This window comes from Mobula birostris, chromosome 9, assembly GCF_030028105.1.
Source record: "Mobula birostris isolate sMobBir1 chromosome 9, sMobBir1.hap1, whole genome shotgun sequence".
In the NCBI taxonomy this organism is placed as follows: Eukaryota; Metazoa; Chordata; class Chondrichthyes; order Myliobatiformes; family Myliobatidae; genus Mobula; species Mobula birostris.
The window spans coordinates 69,213,662-69,229,431 of NC_092378.1; the positions used below are offsets into that span (position 1 = coordinate 69,213,662).

Below are 15,770 nucleotides of genomic sequence, written 5' to 3' on the forward strand. Positions count from 1 at the left end.
GATTGAAGGACGTCCATTTAGAACTGAGATGCAGAGAAATTACTTTAGTCAGAGGGTGGTAAGTCTGTGGAATTTGTTGCCACAAGCGGCTGTGGAGGCCAAGTCATTGGGTGTATTTAAGGCAGAGATAGATAGGTTCTTGATTAGCCAGGGTATCAAAGGGTATGGGGTGAAAGCAGGGGAGTTTCATTCCGCCCGTTGAGTCTGCTTCACCATTTCATCATGGCTGAACCATATAAGAGGCAAATACAGTGGACACCAACATCTTTTTCCCTAGGATGGCAATGGCTAATCCAACAGGACAATTCTTTTTTGATGAGCGGAGAATAAGTTAGGAAAGAGGTAGTTATTTTTTAAAAACACAGTAAGTTATAAGTACATGTAACGCACAGCCAGGGTCGTAGTAGAGACAGATACATTAGGGACATTTAAGAGACTCTTAGATAGGCACATATATTAAAGAAACAATGGAGGGTTATGGGTTGTGTGGGAGGAAAGGGTTAGGTTAGGTTAAATGATCTGCACAACATTGTGGGCCAATGTACTGTTCTGTTCTGTTCTATGAAGTACTACACTTGAAGGAGTATCAAAGAGGTTAATGGGTGGAAAAATTTAGGAAGAAATTTAAGCGTTTGGTACCTGAAGGCACAGCCACCAACGATGAAGCAATTAAAATTAGGTGCGTGCAATCAGCATAGTTAGGAAAGAGCAGATACTGCAAAAGTTCCAGAGGTATGGAGAGATTTCAAAATAAAAATTCTAGATATGCAGGATCGATGGGAAAATGCTTCAAAATAGCAGAATGCAAGTTGGGATAAGGAAAGCAGAAATTTGAACGATCTCAAATTTACTGCACATTTGGTGACAGTTGGTGGGGGAGAGAGAGGAGGAGGGCAGCTCGGTGCTTACTGGAATCAAGTCTAGAGGGATCAAAAGGTATGAAAAAGCAGATGAAATGAGGCAGCAAAGAAGACAAGCAATGTTAGAGTTGGAAATGGGAAACCTTGAGAGGGAAGGGTATGTGGTCAAGTGTGATACTAATGTTGCAATCAAATCAAACATCAAATAGTCCGTGGGGAACGAGATGTAGCTGGTTGCTAAGGAACAGTTTGCAGTGATTGCAAAATACTCCGATGTTCTGAATACTAATTCAGAGAAAGACTTGGTCATTTAATGCCGGATGTTCGACCAGCAAGGAGACAATCTAGAGACAGTAAAGAGAGAGGGGTGGAATTGGGTGCTTTTATCATAAACATGAAATATAACTCATTCCTTGTGGGTTGAGGAGAGGGTACAGAATGTAGATACAGCAAAGCCAATACTATTGGGAAGAGGAGTCAAACACTTACCTTTTCACAATATTTTGTTCTAATTGTGCATAATTTATGTTTTTTAGTAAATGCAGCTTATCTGTTGCTGCGTGCCAATGATGCTGCCGCAAATTAAGTTTTTCATTGTACCTCGGCATATGATAATAAATTTGACTTTGACTTCATTCAACTTACGTTGCCACTCCTAATGGCCACTGGTAAACATCCACTTCATTCACCCAAGGGCTGTCATACACCAGAAAAATTAAGTCGATAAATCCTCCGTGTTTTCTGAGGTAGGGCTCAATCCAGTCATTATCACACTGCTCATTGCCAAGCAGGACTACAGCCGAGTGCTTCAGTTTATGCATCTGGTGGAGCGTTTGTACATAGTGCAACCACTGGGTGGCAAACTTGATCTTCCCCTCTTCTCTACCATTCAACACAAGCACAAGATTCTCCGTATCCAGTGAGATGCGCCCAGGCACCACAGCAGGTCCAGTGTAGAATCTGAAAGGAAGACAGGCAAAGCAGGCACATGAATCTACAGATGTTAAGTGCACTTAACAATTAGGAAGTGCACTCATATGCTTCATTATTGATCAATATCAGAGCATTATTTTATTATGGTAAGGGTTTTTTTTGGGAAGTTTTGTCCAATTAATCTCACACTCCAGCTTTCAATTCTCAAGAGCAAAATTACTTCTAAAAGTAACAATGAGCATGCCTCCACCCTCCCCACAATAAATTGTAAACTGTAAAAACTTCTTACAAAATCTCAACTCTATTTTTCTTTGCCAATTAGTTTAAATCAATATCCACTGAAGATCAAAAATCCTCTACGGATATAGTTTCTGCTTTATTTACTTAACAATATTGTGCACTTCAATTAAAACTTTTCCTCGGTTCAAAGAATAATTATACCAATTCAGACAAACAATGAATGAAATCATTACAATGAATCCCCATTATTGGAAGGTATTCTAAGGGGCCAGATATACAAGTATTTGGATAGACATGGACTGATTAAGTATAGTCAATGGCAGGTCATGTCTAACCAATCTTACAGTTTTTTTGAGGAAGTTACCAGGAAAGTGGGTGATGGCAAGGCAGTGGATGTTGTCTACATGGACTTTTATAAGGCATTTAACAAGGTCCAGCATGGGAGGCTGATAAAGAAGGTTTACTCAGCATTCAAGATGTGATAGTAAATTGGCTTGTGGGAGAAGCCAGAGAGCAGTAGTAGAGGGTTGCCCTCTGACTGGAGGCCTGTGACTAGTGGTGCGCCACAGGGATCGGAGCTGGGTCCATTGTTGTTTGTCATCTATATCAATGATCTGGATGATAATGTTAACTGGAGCAACAAATTTGTGGATGACACCTAGACTGGGGGTGTACTGTACAGTGAGGAAGGCTATCATGGCTTGCAAATGGATCTACATCAGCTGGAAAAATGGCAGATGGAATCTAATGCAGACAAGTGTGAGATCTTGCACTTTGGTAAGACCAACCAGGGTAAGTTTTACACAGTGAACGGTAGGGCAATGAGGAGTGATAGAACAAAGGGATATACAAATACAGGTCCATAATTTATTGAAAGTGGCATCACAGGTTTATAGGGTCATAAGGAAAGTTTCTGGAACATCTGCCTTCATAAATCAATGTATTGAGTACAGGAGAGGGAATGTTACATTGAAGTTGTATAGACATTGGTGAAGCCTAATTTGGAGTATTGTGTGCAGTTTTGGTCACCTACTTACAGTAAAGGTGTAAGTATGGTTGAAAGAGTACAGAGAAAACTTACACGCATGTTGCCAGGTCTGGGGAACCTGAGTTCTAAGGAAAGATTGCATAGGTTACACTGTATTCTTTAGAATGTAGAAGATTGCGAGGAGATTTGATAGAGGTAAACAAAATCATGAGGGGTATAGATAGCCAAGTAACTACAAGCAGGCCTTTTCCATTGAGGTTGGGTGGGACCACAACCAGAGGTCATGGGTTAAAGGAGAAAGGTGAAAAGTTTAAGGGAACATGAGGGGAACAAGAATGGAAACTTCTTCTCTCAGAGGACCGTGAGAGTGGAGTGAGCTACCAGCACAAGTGGTGCATGCAAGCTTGATTTCAATGCTTAAGAGAAGTTTGGATAGGTACATCGATAGGAGGGCTATGGTCCTGCTCTATGTTGATGGTAGTAGGCAGATTCAATGCTTTTGGCATCAATGGGCTGAAAAGCTTTCTGTGTTAAGGTGTTTAAATACAAAGATGCTTGTTACATTTTTAAGTGAAGTTATCATATGATACGTCATCCCATGATTCAAAGTAATTATTTACTACAATGTTCATTATTCATGGGTGGTTTAAAATACATACATGCATGTAAGAGATATCAAGGAAATGAAAGAAGAACATGAAGTAATGTGGAAGAACACTCACATAAAGACGTCCATACAATAAATCAGTCATTATATTATCTGATCTTTGCCATTTTTCATATAAAGGTCCAGAGGATGGGGTGTCCTGACCGGGTGGGGATAGGAAGGAGATCATTTTGCTGGTGTTGTGCCTGTCTTGTTCTATGTTGGCTGTGTGTTGTTCTGCTGAGCATTGTGGAGATGCTACGTTAGAAGCTTGGTAACATCCTCAGACCATGTTGGTTGTTAATGCAAACCATGTTTTCCTGCATGTTTCAACGTACATACAACTAATAAATCTATTCTTGAATCTTGAAGCCAACTGCTTTACTCTTCTCCACACAAACAACTGGAATTACATTAGCCATGGTTTCAAACTATTTTTCTTCATTTTTTAAAACATGTAGTCACTAGTGCCTTTTGCTTATCTTTTCTTCCTCCTTTCTGTACATTTCCTGAAAAGCTCAAAGTACTGGCTTGGGTTTATTATTGGCTAATGAACACATGGGCTTGGGGTATAGTTTTCATCATATTGGGGTCACCGATTTGGATATTCAATTTCATTACTCCACACAGTGACTGCAGCAAGAAGCTGGCCCTGTAAAATAAAAACAAAATGCCACTCATTCAAAGATAAACTTTACCTAAAATATATATCACCAGCCTTTAGTTCCCCCTCTCTCCAGTGAGCTGTCACCTCACTTGGCATAAGTGGGCCACCAAGTATATGCTGCCAGAGGTAAAGCCCTATTTCAAAGAGAAAGGTTTTAAGATCTTCAGAAAGAACAATTATTATGCAATACAGAAATATAAATGATAGAACCCCAAGAGCTTAAAATTACATTTATGTGAATTTAGAAGTATTAATCATTGAAATTTGTGGTGTAGGAGGCCATATGGCCCACCAAATCCTTGCTTGTTAAAAATGAACCATTTAGATTATTCACTTCCACAGTCTTGTAGATGGTGTCTCTTCAAGGGTTTAACTCCATGCTATCATCTACAACCCTCTGTCACTTCCATTCATCATCTCACAGCTTCAGTCCCTATTTTCCCTCTCCTCTTGTCCATTTGCCTATCCTCACCTAGATCCACATATCGCTTTCTAATTCTTGTTCCATCCCTTCCCTTCAGCAGTTTGCACTGGTTACCTCCCTTCTATCAGTCCAGATGAAGGATCTCATTCTGAAAGGTCAACTGTCCACTTGCCTCTATAGAACTGCCCAACTTCTCCAATACCTTTGTGGTGCTACATATCCTACCATCCATTCTGCCACATCTGACTAAGGAAATGGCTCCAATATTCTGTGAATGTACTGAACTCTTCTGTAGGTGCTTAAATGTGGGGGTTGTGAAAAGTTAAACAAGTTAAAACAGTGCAGTCAATCACTCTCTAGACTTCAAATTTCTAGAATCAAAGCACTGGAAATTAATCATTTTAACAACCTGGTGTCATTCATAATTTTTCTAAGTACTCCAGCCAACTATTTATTTACACTCAGAAGGTGCAGTCATTGACTGGATACATTGAATTCCATCACGAAGACAACACAAGCCATTTGGAGTGAGTCGATCTTCCCATCATACCTTCCTGCTCATGAACCCACTAGCTAGGAAGAGATCATATTTCACACATGGTCGCCATCCTTGATCCTGCTTGGAAATGCATTCAACCAGTGAGGGTGGAGTTGTGTTCAGATGTGCTCCTCCAGTGGTTCATTACAAGATTAATAATGATTGCCCAAGCATGGAGCCAGTTAATAGCAAAGATCCATTGAATCTTGGTCAGTCTTGTATGACATGGAATTTGTTGTTCTGCAACAGCTGTATGGCGCATCAAATTAGGAGTCTGAGACTTGGCACGTCACCAAATACTTTTGCCAATCTTTACAGATGTACAGCATTCTCACTCATTGCATCATCCTAGCACGGAGCTCCAAAGCACAGGATCACAAGAGATTGCTGAGGGTTGTAGACTCGGCCAGCTCCGTCATCGGAAAAACCTCGAGCCTTAAGAAAGCTGCAAGTGCCTTTATGGACCTCCACCATCCAGGACGTGGCCTCTTTTCATTACTACCATCAGGGAAGAGGTACAGGAGCCTGCAGCGCACACTTCAGGGACAGCTTCTTCCCCTGTCCTACGATTTCAGAATGTTTCGTGTAATTTATAGTAATTTGATGCGTCATACAGTTGTTGCAGAACAACAAATTCCATGTCATACAAGACTCACCAAGATTCAATGGATCTTTGCTATTAACTGGGCAATCATTATTCATCTTGTAATGAACCACTGGAGGAGCACACCTGAACACAACTCCACCATCACTGGTTGAATGCATTTCTAGCCAGGATCAAGGATGGCGACCACGTGTGACATATGATGTCTTCCTAGCCAACGGGTTCGTGGGCAGGAAGGTATGATGGGAAGATCAATTCACTCCAAATGGCTTGTGATTCAAACCAGGTCTTGACAGGCTAACAACTCAGTTTGGGGTTGCAGACCCCTCAGATGAACATGTGATATATTTTCAAACATATATAGTGCACCTTAATTTCCATATACATTGCCACAAGTTGCTGAGAGGTAGAATTGAAAAGGAGGCTTTCCATGCAGTACATTCTTTATCCATGCCAAGAAATCAAAAAATGTATAAGGTAGAGGTGTCACGAAGCAGGGAAAGGCAGGATAAAATTAATTCACCTCAGGTCCCTCACATCTGCTGGAGTGTACCTAACTTTTCTCATCTCTGATCCTTAAGAGAAAAATGTAGAAATGAAGCAGGGAAACCCTTGCAAGAGACATAACTAATTCTGCAGGGGGATGGGAAGACTGATTCTCGCCCACATAGTCAGGTAGAAGACGACAATTAGAAAACTGTTCAGAAGGAGTAAAACAACAGCATGAGAATCACTGTACAAGTTACTGTGAGGGGCAAAGATCCTTCCTGCAGGTTGAGAGATGACAGAGTTGTACAGTACAGAAACAAGCCCTTGGGCCCACCAGATCGACGCTGAACTTCTTGCCCACCTATACCACATAGAACATACAGCACACAATATAACACAGTACAGGCCCTTCAGCCCATGATGTTCTGCCGAACTTTTAAACTACTCTGCTCAATCCCTTTGCTCCCACATAGACCTCCATTTTTCTTTCATGCACATGCCAATCTAAAGAGTTTCTGAAATGTTCCTAGTGTATCTGACTCTACCAACACCACTGGCAGCACATTCCACGCATTCACCTCTCTCTGTTTAAAACACCCGCTTATAACATCCCTCACCCCACCCCCAAACACCTTCTTCAAGTTATGCCTCCTCACATTAGGCATTTCTGCCTTGGGAAAGAGTCTTTGGCTGGCCACTCAATTTTGTACACCTGAATCCAATCATCACCTCTCATCCTCCTTCACTCCAAAGAGAAAAGCCCTAGCTCCCTCAACCCCTCCTCATAAGATGTGCTCTCGAATCCAGGCAGCATCCTGGTAATTCCTCATTAATCCTATCTGACCACATCAGGGCCATTTGATATATTATTCAGAAATAGGTTCAACATGAGAACACAGTCATAAATAAATAAATATAAAACTACAAAACACATACTCCCAGTACTTTCAACTAACTGGAATCAACAATATACACAGACAGTATTTCTCTAGCGGGTTTACCAATTGCAGCTTTGCCCCAGATCTGCACCAGCTTCTTTCTGGGCGAGTTCTGTAGAATTTTTTTCTGAAATCGCTGTAGTTGAGCTCCGTTCTGTTCAGCATTCTCCATTTTCTCATCCTCTTCCCACGGGTTCCACTCATCATCTTGCTGCGAGTGTTGCAACTCCCTTTGTTCTTGCTCATTCTGCCACTGGAGTGAACTGCCTACACATCCAAATTAAATACAGTTTGAAACAAAGTAGAATACTATACACCCAAAATGCTGGATAAGCTCAGCATCTATGGAGGAGAAAAACAGTCCTATCAGATTCCTTCTTCTTCAACCCTTTACCTCTTCCACCTAGCTTCTTACTCCAGCTACTTTCCCCCACACTTGGTCTCACGTATCATCTGCCAGTTTGTCTTCCTTCCTTCTCCTTCTCCATTCTGGCATCTGCCCCACTTCCTTTCCATTCCTGATGAAGGGTCTCAGCCCGAAACATCTACCATTTATTCCCCTCCATGGGTGCAGCCTGTCTTGCTGAGTTCCTCCAGCATTTTGTGCATGTTACTCTAGATTACTGGTATCTGCAGAATCTCTCGTGTTTATAATCCTATAAGAGTAACACAATTTAGATTTTCTTGGAGAAGTCAGATAGTCCTACATTTACAACAGGCTGAATCTACTGGGCTCACACCAGCACTAATTCTAGGAGTTCTCCATAGCTCCGTGCCAGTCCCAGCACCCACAGCCATTGTGGGCCTATACTGTATCGGAAATGTTAGCATCTGCCTGCTGGTTGCGTGGAGCTCAACAAGACAACACAAACCACTGCATGTTTCCTAGCTTTCAGCTCAGGTAGCCTGCATGCTGAACCTACTGCAGCCCTGTTCAAATGAAGGGGGAGATCAGCTAGCAGATGAAAGGCAAGCACTGCATAGCTTGCTTCAGAGCTTACAATTAATTTTAGAATTTTTTTTCTCTTGGTGCTTTTTGACAGTTCCTCCAAGTATCAAAAATAGTCTCAAGCATTCACTAACAATGCTGACTTTGATAGTGAGTGGGTCTCAGCAGCTGCTGGCCAGATAGTACTGTGAGTGCAGTTATGTTCAGCCATCAAGTGCTGCGGGCTGTGATATCAATAGGGAAGAACAGCACGGCCTGGGACAGATTACCACTGGCAACAGATCTGCTCCAATGATGTCAAGGTTTTGGAGAGGGTTCAGGTTTACCAGGATAGAAGGTATGAGCTACAAGGAGAGGTTGGAAAAAAATGAGGTATTTTCTCTGGAGCAGCGGAGGCTGAGGGGAGATCTGATAGAGGTTTATATGATTATGACAGGCATAGATAGAGTGCACACCTGAGATCCTTTTTCTCCAAGATTGAAATGTTTTAATACCAGAGGCCATTCACTCAATGAGGCAAGTTCAAAGGAGATGCACAGGGCAGTTTTTTCTCACACAGAATGTGCTGCCTGGGGTGATGAAGGAAGCAAATATGATAGGGGCATGCAAGGATGTGATGCTGAGGCTTTATAAAGCACTGGCGGAGCCTCTCCGAGTACTGTGAGCAGTTTTGGGCCCCATTTTTAAGGAAAAATGTGCTGACATTGGAGATGGTTCCGAGAAGGTTCACGAGAATGAAAGGCATATTCTAGGACTGTTACTCACTGGAATTTAGAAAAATGAGGGGGATCTCACTGAAACCCATTGAATGGTGAAAGGCCTAAACAGAATTGACATGGAGAGGGTGTTTCCTATAGTGGGGGAGTCTAGGACCAGAGGGCACAGCCTCAGAATAGAGGGACATCCATTTAGAACAGAGATGAGGAGGACTTTCTTTAGCCAGAGAGTGGTGAATCTGAAGAATTCATTGTCACTGACAGCTGTCATTGGGCATATTTAAGGCAAGGGATGATAAATTCTTGATTAGTTGGGCATGAAACGATATGGGGAGAAGGCAGAAGAATGGGGTTGAATGAGCCAAAGGGCCTAATTCTGCTCCTATGTCTTATGGTCTTAGATAGGCATACGAATCTGTAGGAAATGCAGATTGTGTAGGTGACAGGAAATAGTTTAGTTGGGCATAGATTACTAATTAATTTGACACAGCACTGTGTGTTGCAGGGTTTGTCCTGAGCTGTAAAGTCATAGAACACTACAGCACAGAAACAGCCCCTCTGGCCTATCTAGTCTGTGCTGAACCATTAATCTCCCTAGGCCCAACAACCCATACCCAGGCCATAGCCTCCATACCCCCTCCCATCCACGCCCCTATCCGAAGTTCTCTTTAAGTGTTGAAATCAACCTTGCGCCCATCACCTGAGCTGGCAGGTCACTGCACACACGCACCACCCTCCGAGTAAAGCTCCCCCCCATGTTTCCCTTAAACATTTCACCTTTCACCCTTAACCCATGACCTCTAGTTCTAGTCCCACCCTACCTCAGTGGAAAAAGCCTGCTTGCACTTCTCCTATCTATACCCCTCTTACTTGTGTATATCACTATCAAAAGCACCAGGGGTAGTTGGACCCTTTTCTCTTTTCCTGCTCAGACTAATGCCCATGTGGACCCCAGTGTTTATGGCTGCAAGTTAGGTCTACTATAACTCCTCATGGCCAATCACTGTGGTAGTGCTGACTATCTGCGATGAGGGAGTGGGTTCCTTCAGCAGTACAAGTACTTCCAACCTGCTGTTTTCTTTCTTCTTGGCCACATCTCTCTAGATATCTGTTAGTGCTATTCCAGCAAGCATGCAGCTAACTCACTTGTTGTAGCAGGATACCAACATATACAGAAAGTTAAAGGTCAGCCATTGACTGTTAAATCTTCAGAAAGACAATGTGACAAAAGGAGGAGACACAATAATTCATTATTGACCCACACTACCTTGTGGTTTGCACTTTGGAATGGTTAATTGAAGATAAATGCACTGTTCTCAGTTTGCATGGATTTTAGGGGCATTAATACTACAGTGCCCTTAATAAAGTATTCAGCCCTCACAACTATTTTCAGATTTTACTGTCTCAATTTCTAAATTTAAAAAATATTGAAGTAGGATTTTTGAGCTAATCTACAAAACATTGTGCATCATATCAAATCAAAAGTTCCAAACCTATCATCAATTTACTAAAAATTAAAAACTAAAATTGTGAGGCTGAAAAAGTATTCATCCCCCTTTTAAATTACTAAGCTAACTTTCCTCAGGTGTAATATACCGCATATTACCTTACCAACTCACCCAGTTTGTTGATATAGAAAATTGGAGGATCACCAATTTTCAGTGAATTCATAATAAATACCCCCCCTCTCTCTCTAAGGTCCAACAGTATGGCAGATTTTCAATAGACCAAACCAAAATGAAGACAAAAGAGCATTCAGGACAGGTCAGGGACATGATAACTGAAGCACACATCTGGGGAAGGGTAGAAGACCATCTCAAAGGCACTGAACATAACCTTGGAGCTCAGCACAGTCCACTGTGAAAAAGTGGAAAAAAACATGAAACCACAGCCACACTGCCTAGATCAGAACTCCCCTCCAAACTTAGTTGTCAGTGAAGAAAGGCACTTGTAGTGGTTTCCAATATAGAAAATTGATCTCCTTAAGTAGCCCAGAGTCCTGACATTAATCCCATCAAACATGCCTGGCAAGACCTCAAGATTGCTCTCCACAACCAGTCCCCAACTAAGCTGGTAAAGTTTGAGCAATACTGTACTGCTAATAGAATGGGCAAATCTTGCTCCATTACATTGTGCAAAGCTAATAGAGACTTCTCCAATAAGACCAGTGGCTCAAATAAATACTGAGCAAAGGGGGATGAATACATTAGAACTGCTGACACTTCAGTTTTTGAATTCTTAGTTTTTCATGATTTACAATTTTCCCTGTTTTGGGGGCTCGACTGTGAAAAAGGGTTATATGATTCTCAAACACAAATTGCTGCGTTCACCAGCAACTTTGATGTGTGTTGCTTGAATTTCCAGCATCTGCAGAATTCCTCGTGTTTAAGTTGATTAGCATCTCTGGTTGTATTACTTATGTGAACAAAGGGTTGGGGGCTGAATACTTTGCAAGGCACTGTATCCCCAGAAGTCTCACCATATCCCAGCTCTAATCTAACCAGCACACTTCAGTCAGATTTTGCTCCCATCTCCATGTTTTTGTACAGGATTCAAAGGAAATGAGAAATGCTTAATCATCTCTAAAGTCACAATGATTTTATTTTCTAGTTTAATTGTTGTAGTGCTCAGAAGATTAATCTTGAATAATTGAGAAACCAGGTTGACCCAGCTAGCATATCAAGTAGTTGTTAGTTAATAATTTCTTTAACGTTTACTGTATGATCAAAACTTTGGAGCCTCACCTGGTGACCACCTCTGTACAAGACTCCTAGGTGAGGGGACAGGGAAGGAGTCCTGGGTGGGTGTGGGGTAGGGTTAGGGGTGTGGGAACAGGGATCCTGAGTGGTGGGTAAATTGTCCGGTGGGGGTGGGGGGCGAGACGGGGGAAGGGAGTTTGTTTGTGACTGAGGTTTCCAAGGAGAGGTACGGGGTGGACTAGGAGATGGTTCGGGGGAGGGGGAGGGGGGGGTGGCTAGAAAGGGATGGAGGGGTGGGCTAGCAGACAGCGCCAGGGAACAGAGAGTGAGGAAAGAGAGATGGGGTGGGAGTTGGGGAGGGGAGGGTACCTGGTCCGGGGAGGGTGGGGGAGTGCCAGAGGGGGGTGGGAGAGGGTGTCAGAGGGCCAGACCAGGGTGTTAGGGGTGGGAGAGGGCCTGGTGAAGGGAGCTGGTGAGGTGTTCGTGGGGTGGTTTGCTGGGTGCCGGCAGGGCTTCAGCTCGGTGTCCGTGCTGCGGCCGCTCCTTACCCCTCCTGCGTTCCCGGCCAGCGGCCGCCCGTTGTGTCCCCGATTCTCTGGGTCGCCGTAAGAAGACGACGTAGGCGGCGTAAATGGAGAACAGGCAGTAAATGATAACCGCGCAGACCGCCGCCCGCCTCCATTTCAGTCTCATGACGCTGCCATCGCTCGCCGTTCGCAACGCTTCACCCCGGCACCCTCTCCACGTCTCCGGCACCGCCGGGCACACTCACACCGCCGCCTGCCGGTCCGGTTGTCCGCTTCCGTCCGCACCGCCGCCTGCCGCTCCGCTTCTCCGCTTCTCCGCTTCGCTTCTCCGCTTCAGCTCACACCGCCGCCTGCCGGTCCGGTTGTCCGCTTCCGCTCACACCGCCGCCTGCCGCTCCGCTTCTCCGCTTCCGCTCACACCGCCGCCTGCCGCTCCGGTTGTCCGCCTCACTCCGCACCGCCGCCTGCCACCTTCAGCGCGCTACCATTGGAAGTTCTATGGACTTCAGTGATCTTGAACAACACACACACACACACACACACACACACACACACACACACACACACACACACACACACACACACACACACACACACACACACACAATGATGGAGAAGCTCGATAGCTCTGACAGCAACTATGGTGGGGAAATAAACAGTCGGCGTTTGGAGTGGAGTTCCTTCATCAGAGCCGGAGAATCTGATTACCCCCAGAGACAAGAGATATTGCAGATGCTGGAAATCTTGCACAATCAACACAGAATGCTGGACTGATGAAAGGGTCTCTGCCTGAAAGACCCTCCATAAGTCTAGCATTTTGTTTATTCCCCTCCATAGATACTACCTGACCTGCTGAGTTCCTTGTAACTTGTAATTTTTACGTCTAATGCAAGGTTCAAAATGATCTTCTGCCAGTTACATCTAACCAGTACACTTTACTCACCTTCGAGGGAAACCGAGGGTCCTCATTGGCTGAACTCAACACTCCATCCACCTAAATGGAGTTGTGGTAGATCACATACCAATAATGCCAACTAATAGAAACAACAGCATAAATGTTAGATTGTGGATAGAGGTAGGAGTGACAGAGAGAAAATACAGAATCCAATTCTCAGCCTCAGTTTCTGTGGTAGACGACTTCTTCATCTTCTACCCCTGGATACATCTTTCCAGGTTTGAAGAATTGTACTTGTGCTATGGAAATCTTTTGAGTGTTATAAACCTCTGTTAAAAATTACTCCTTTGAATTAAGTATGTATTTTAAAGATTAGCTTTATTTGTCAAACGTACATCGGAATATGCAGTGAAATGGGTCCTTTGCATCAACAAACAACGCGGTCCGAGGATTTGGTAGGGCAGCTTGGACGTGTCGCCATGCTTTTGGTGCCAACGTAGCATGCCCACAGTTGACTGGTCCAGACACATGTGTCCTTGGAGTGTGGGAGGAAACCCACACGGTCACAGGAAGGATGTACAAGCTCCAAGCAGTGGTACAAACTGAGTCCAAATCGCTGGTGCTGTAAAGCATTACATAACCACTACGCTAATGTGCTTCATCTAAAAAAGTAAACAGAGTTTAATCTGCTTCATTCACTGGAAGTGTAGGGTAATGGAAATGGTGGAAACATACATAATTCACAACCACCAACGTTGATGGTTTCACTTCAAGAAGCTGGGCTGATGCGATGATGTAACAACGTAAAACACTTTTACTGAGCTTTGTGTTCAGGTTTTAGATTACAATAACTGAGTTGTTACGGTTTTTCTTAAACATAAAATGCTTCTGCTGTTTTGATTTGTGGAAGCCTACAGAAGTACGAGGGGTGATTGATAAGTTTGTGGCCTAAGGTAGGAGATGCGTTATTAACCCCAAACTTTCTGCATTTTCACTCAAGAGTTGAACTGCACGTGCATGTAACAAGAACGGTATAACTCATCTCCTTCTACCTTAGGCCACGAACTTATCAATCACCCCCACCGTGGACCACCTGGAGGTACAAGATGCTTTTGTTACATGCACGTGCAGCTCAACTCTGAGTGACAATGCAGAAAGGTTGAAGTTAGTAACTCATCTCCTTCTACCTTAGGCCACGAACTTATTAATCACCCCTGCTGTGGGGTCCGTATGCTCCATGACCTCTGGAATAAGTGTGTGAATGTAGGAGGGGACTATGTTGAAAAATAAATGTGCTAGGTTTTCTAAAATTGACTCCTTCTACCTTAGGCCACGAACTTATTAATCACCCCTGCTGTGGACCACTTCTACAAAGAAGGGGTCCGTATGCTCCATGACCTCTGGAATAAGTGTGTACATGTAGGAGGGGACTATGTTGAAAAATAAATGTGCTAGGTTTTCTAAAATTGACTCCTTCTACCTTAGGCCACGAACTTATCAATCACCCCTCATATCTTCTCCTTGGTTGGGAGGAGGGCCCCACTGCTCAAGATGATGCTCAACCCCTTCAGGAAGAGACTCAAATAATGAGGTTTACAAGTAATTTGATAAAGTATAAACATAGAAAACCTTCAGCCTACAATGCTATGTGGAACATGTACTTAATATAGAAATTATCTAGTGTTACACAGAGCCCTCTATTTTTCTAAGCTCCATGTACCTATCCAGGAGTCTCTTAAAAGACCCTATCATATCTGCCTATCATATCATTGCCGGCAGCCTATTCCACGTACTCACCACTCTCTGCGTAAAAAATTTACCCCTGACATCTCCCCTGTACCTACGGTACTTCCAAGCACCTTAAAGCTCTGCCCTTTCCTGCTAGCCATTTCAGCCCTGGGAAAAAGCCTCTGACTATTCACATGAACAATGCCTCTCGTCACCTTGTGCGCCTCTGTCAGGTCACCTCTCATCCCTCCGTTGTTTCAAGGAGAAAAGGCCGAGTTCACTCAACCTGTTTTCATAAGGCATGCTCCCCAATCCAGGCAACATACTTGTAAATCTCCTCTGCACCCTTTCTATGGTTTCCACATCCTTCCGGTAGTGAGGTGACCAGAAATGAGCACAGTTCTCCAAGTGGGGTCTAACCAGGGTCCTATATACTGTAGCTGCAACGTTACCTCTCAGCTCTTAAACTCAATCCCATGGTTGTTGAAGGCCTTTGTGGTATGCCTTCTTAACCACAAAGTCAACCTGTGCAGCAGCTTTGAGTGTGCTGAGACTCAGATCCAAGATCCCTCTGATCCTCCACACCGCCAAGTCTTACCATTAATACTATATTCTGCCATCATATTTGACCTACCAGAATGAACCACCCCACACTTATCTGGGCTGAACTCCACCTGCCACTTCTCAGCCCAGTTTTGCATCCCATCGATATCCCACTGTAACCTCTGACAGCCCTCCACACTATCCACAACACCCCCAACCTTTGTGTTATCAGCAAATTTCTAACCCATCCCTCCACTTCCTCATCCAGGTCATTTATAAAAATCATGAAGAGAAGGGGTCTCAGAACAGATCCCTGAGGCATGCCACTGGTCACCGACCTCCATGCAGAATATGACCCGTCTACAACCACTCTTTGCTTTCTGTGG

General features: G+C 43.7%; 1 protein-coding gene across 3 annotated transcripts in view; it reads right to left on the reverse strand.

The window, feature by feature from the left end:
- The window catches only part of rxylt1 (ribitol xylosyltransferase 1), a 39,807-nt gene extending 27,055 nt beyond the window's left edge, over positions 1-12,752 (reverse strand). Inside the window, exons 1-4 of one of the 3 annotated variants that reach the window (XM_072268236.1) lie at positions 12,240-12,752; positions 7,391-7,594; positions 4,366-4,468; positions 1,506-1,820 (exon numbers count right to left, since the gene is read on the reverse strand). In XM_072268236.1, the coding sequence (XP_072124337.1) occupies positions 1,506-1,820; positions 4,366-4,468; positions 7,391-7,594; positions 12,240-12,384 (767 nt within the window). In that variant the 5' untranslated portion in view covers positions 12,385-12,752. The remainder of the gene's footprint in view (positions 1-1,505; positions 1,821-4,365; positions 4,469-7,390; positions 7,595-12,239) is intronic. The other 2 variants (XM_072268235.1, XM_072268237.1) reach the window with 2 other exon arrangements.
- Positions 12,753-15,770: the final 3,018 nt, after the last annotated feature.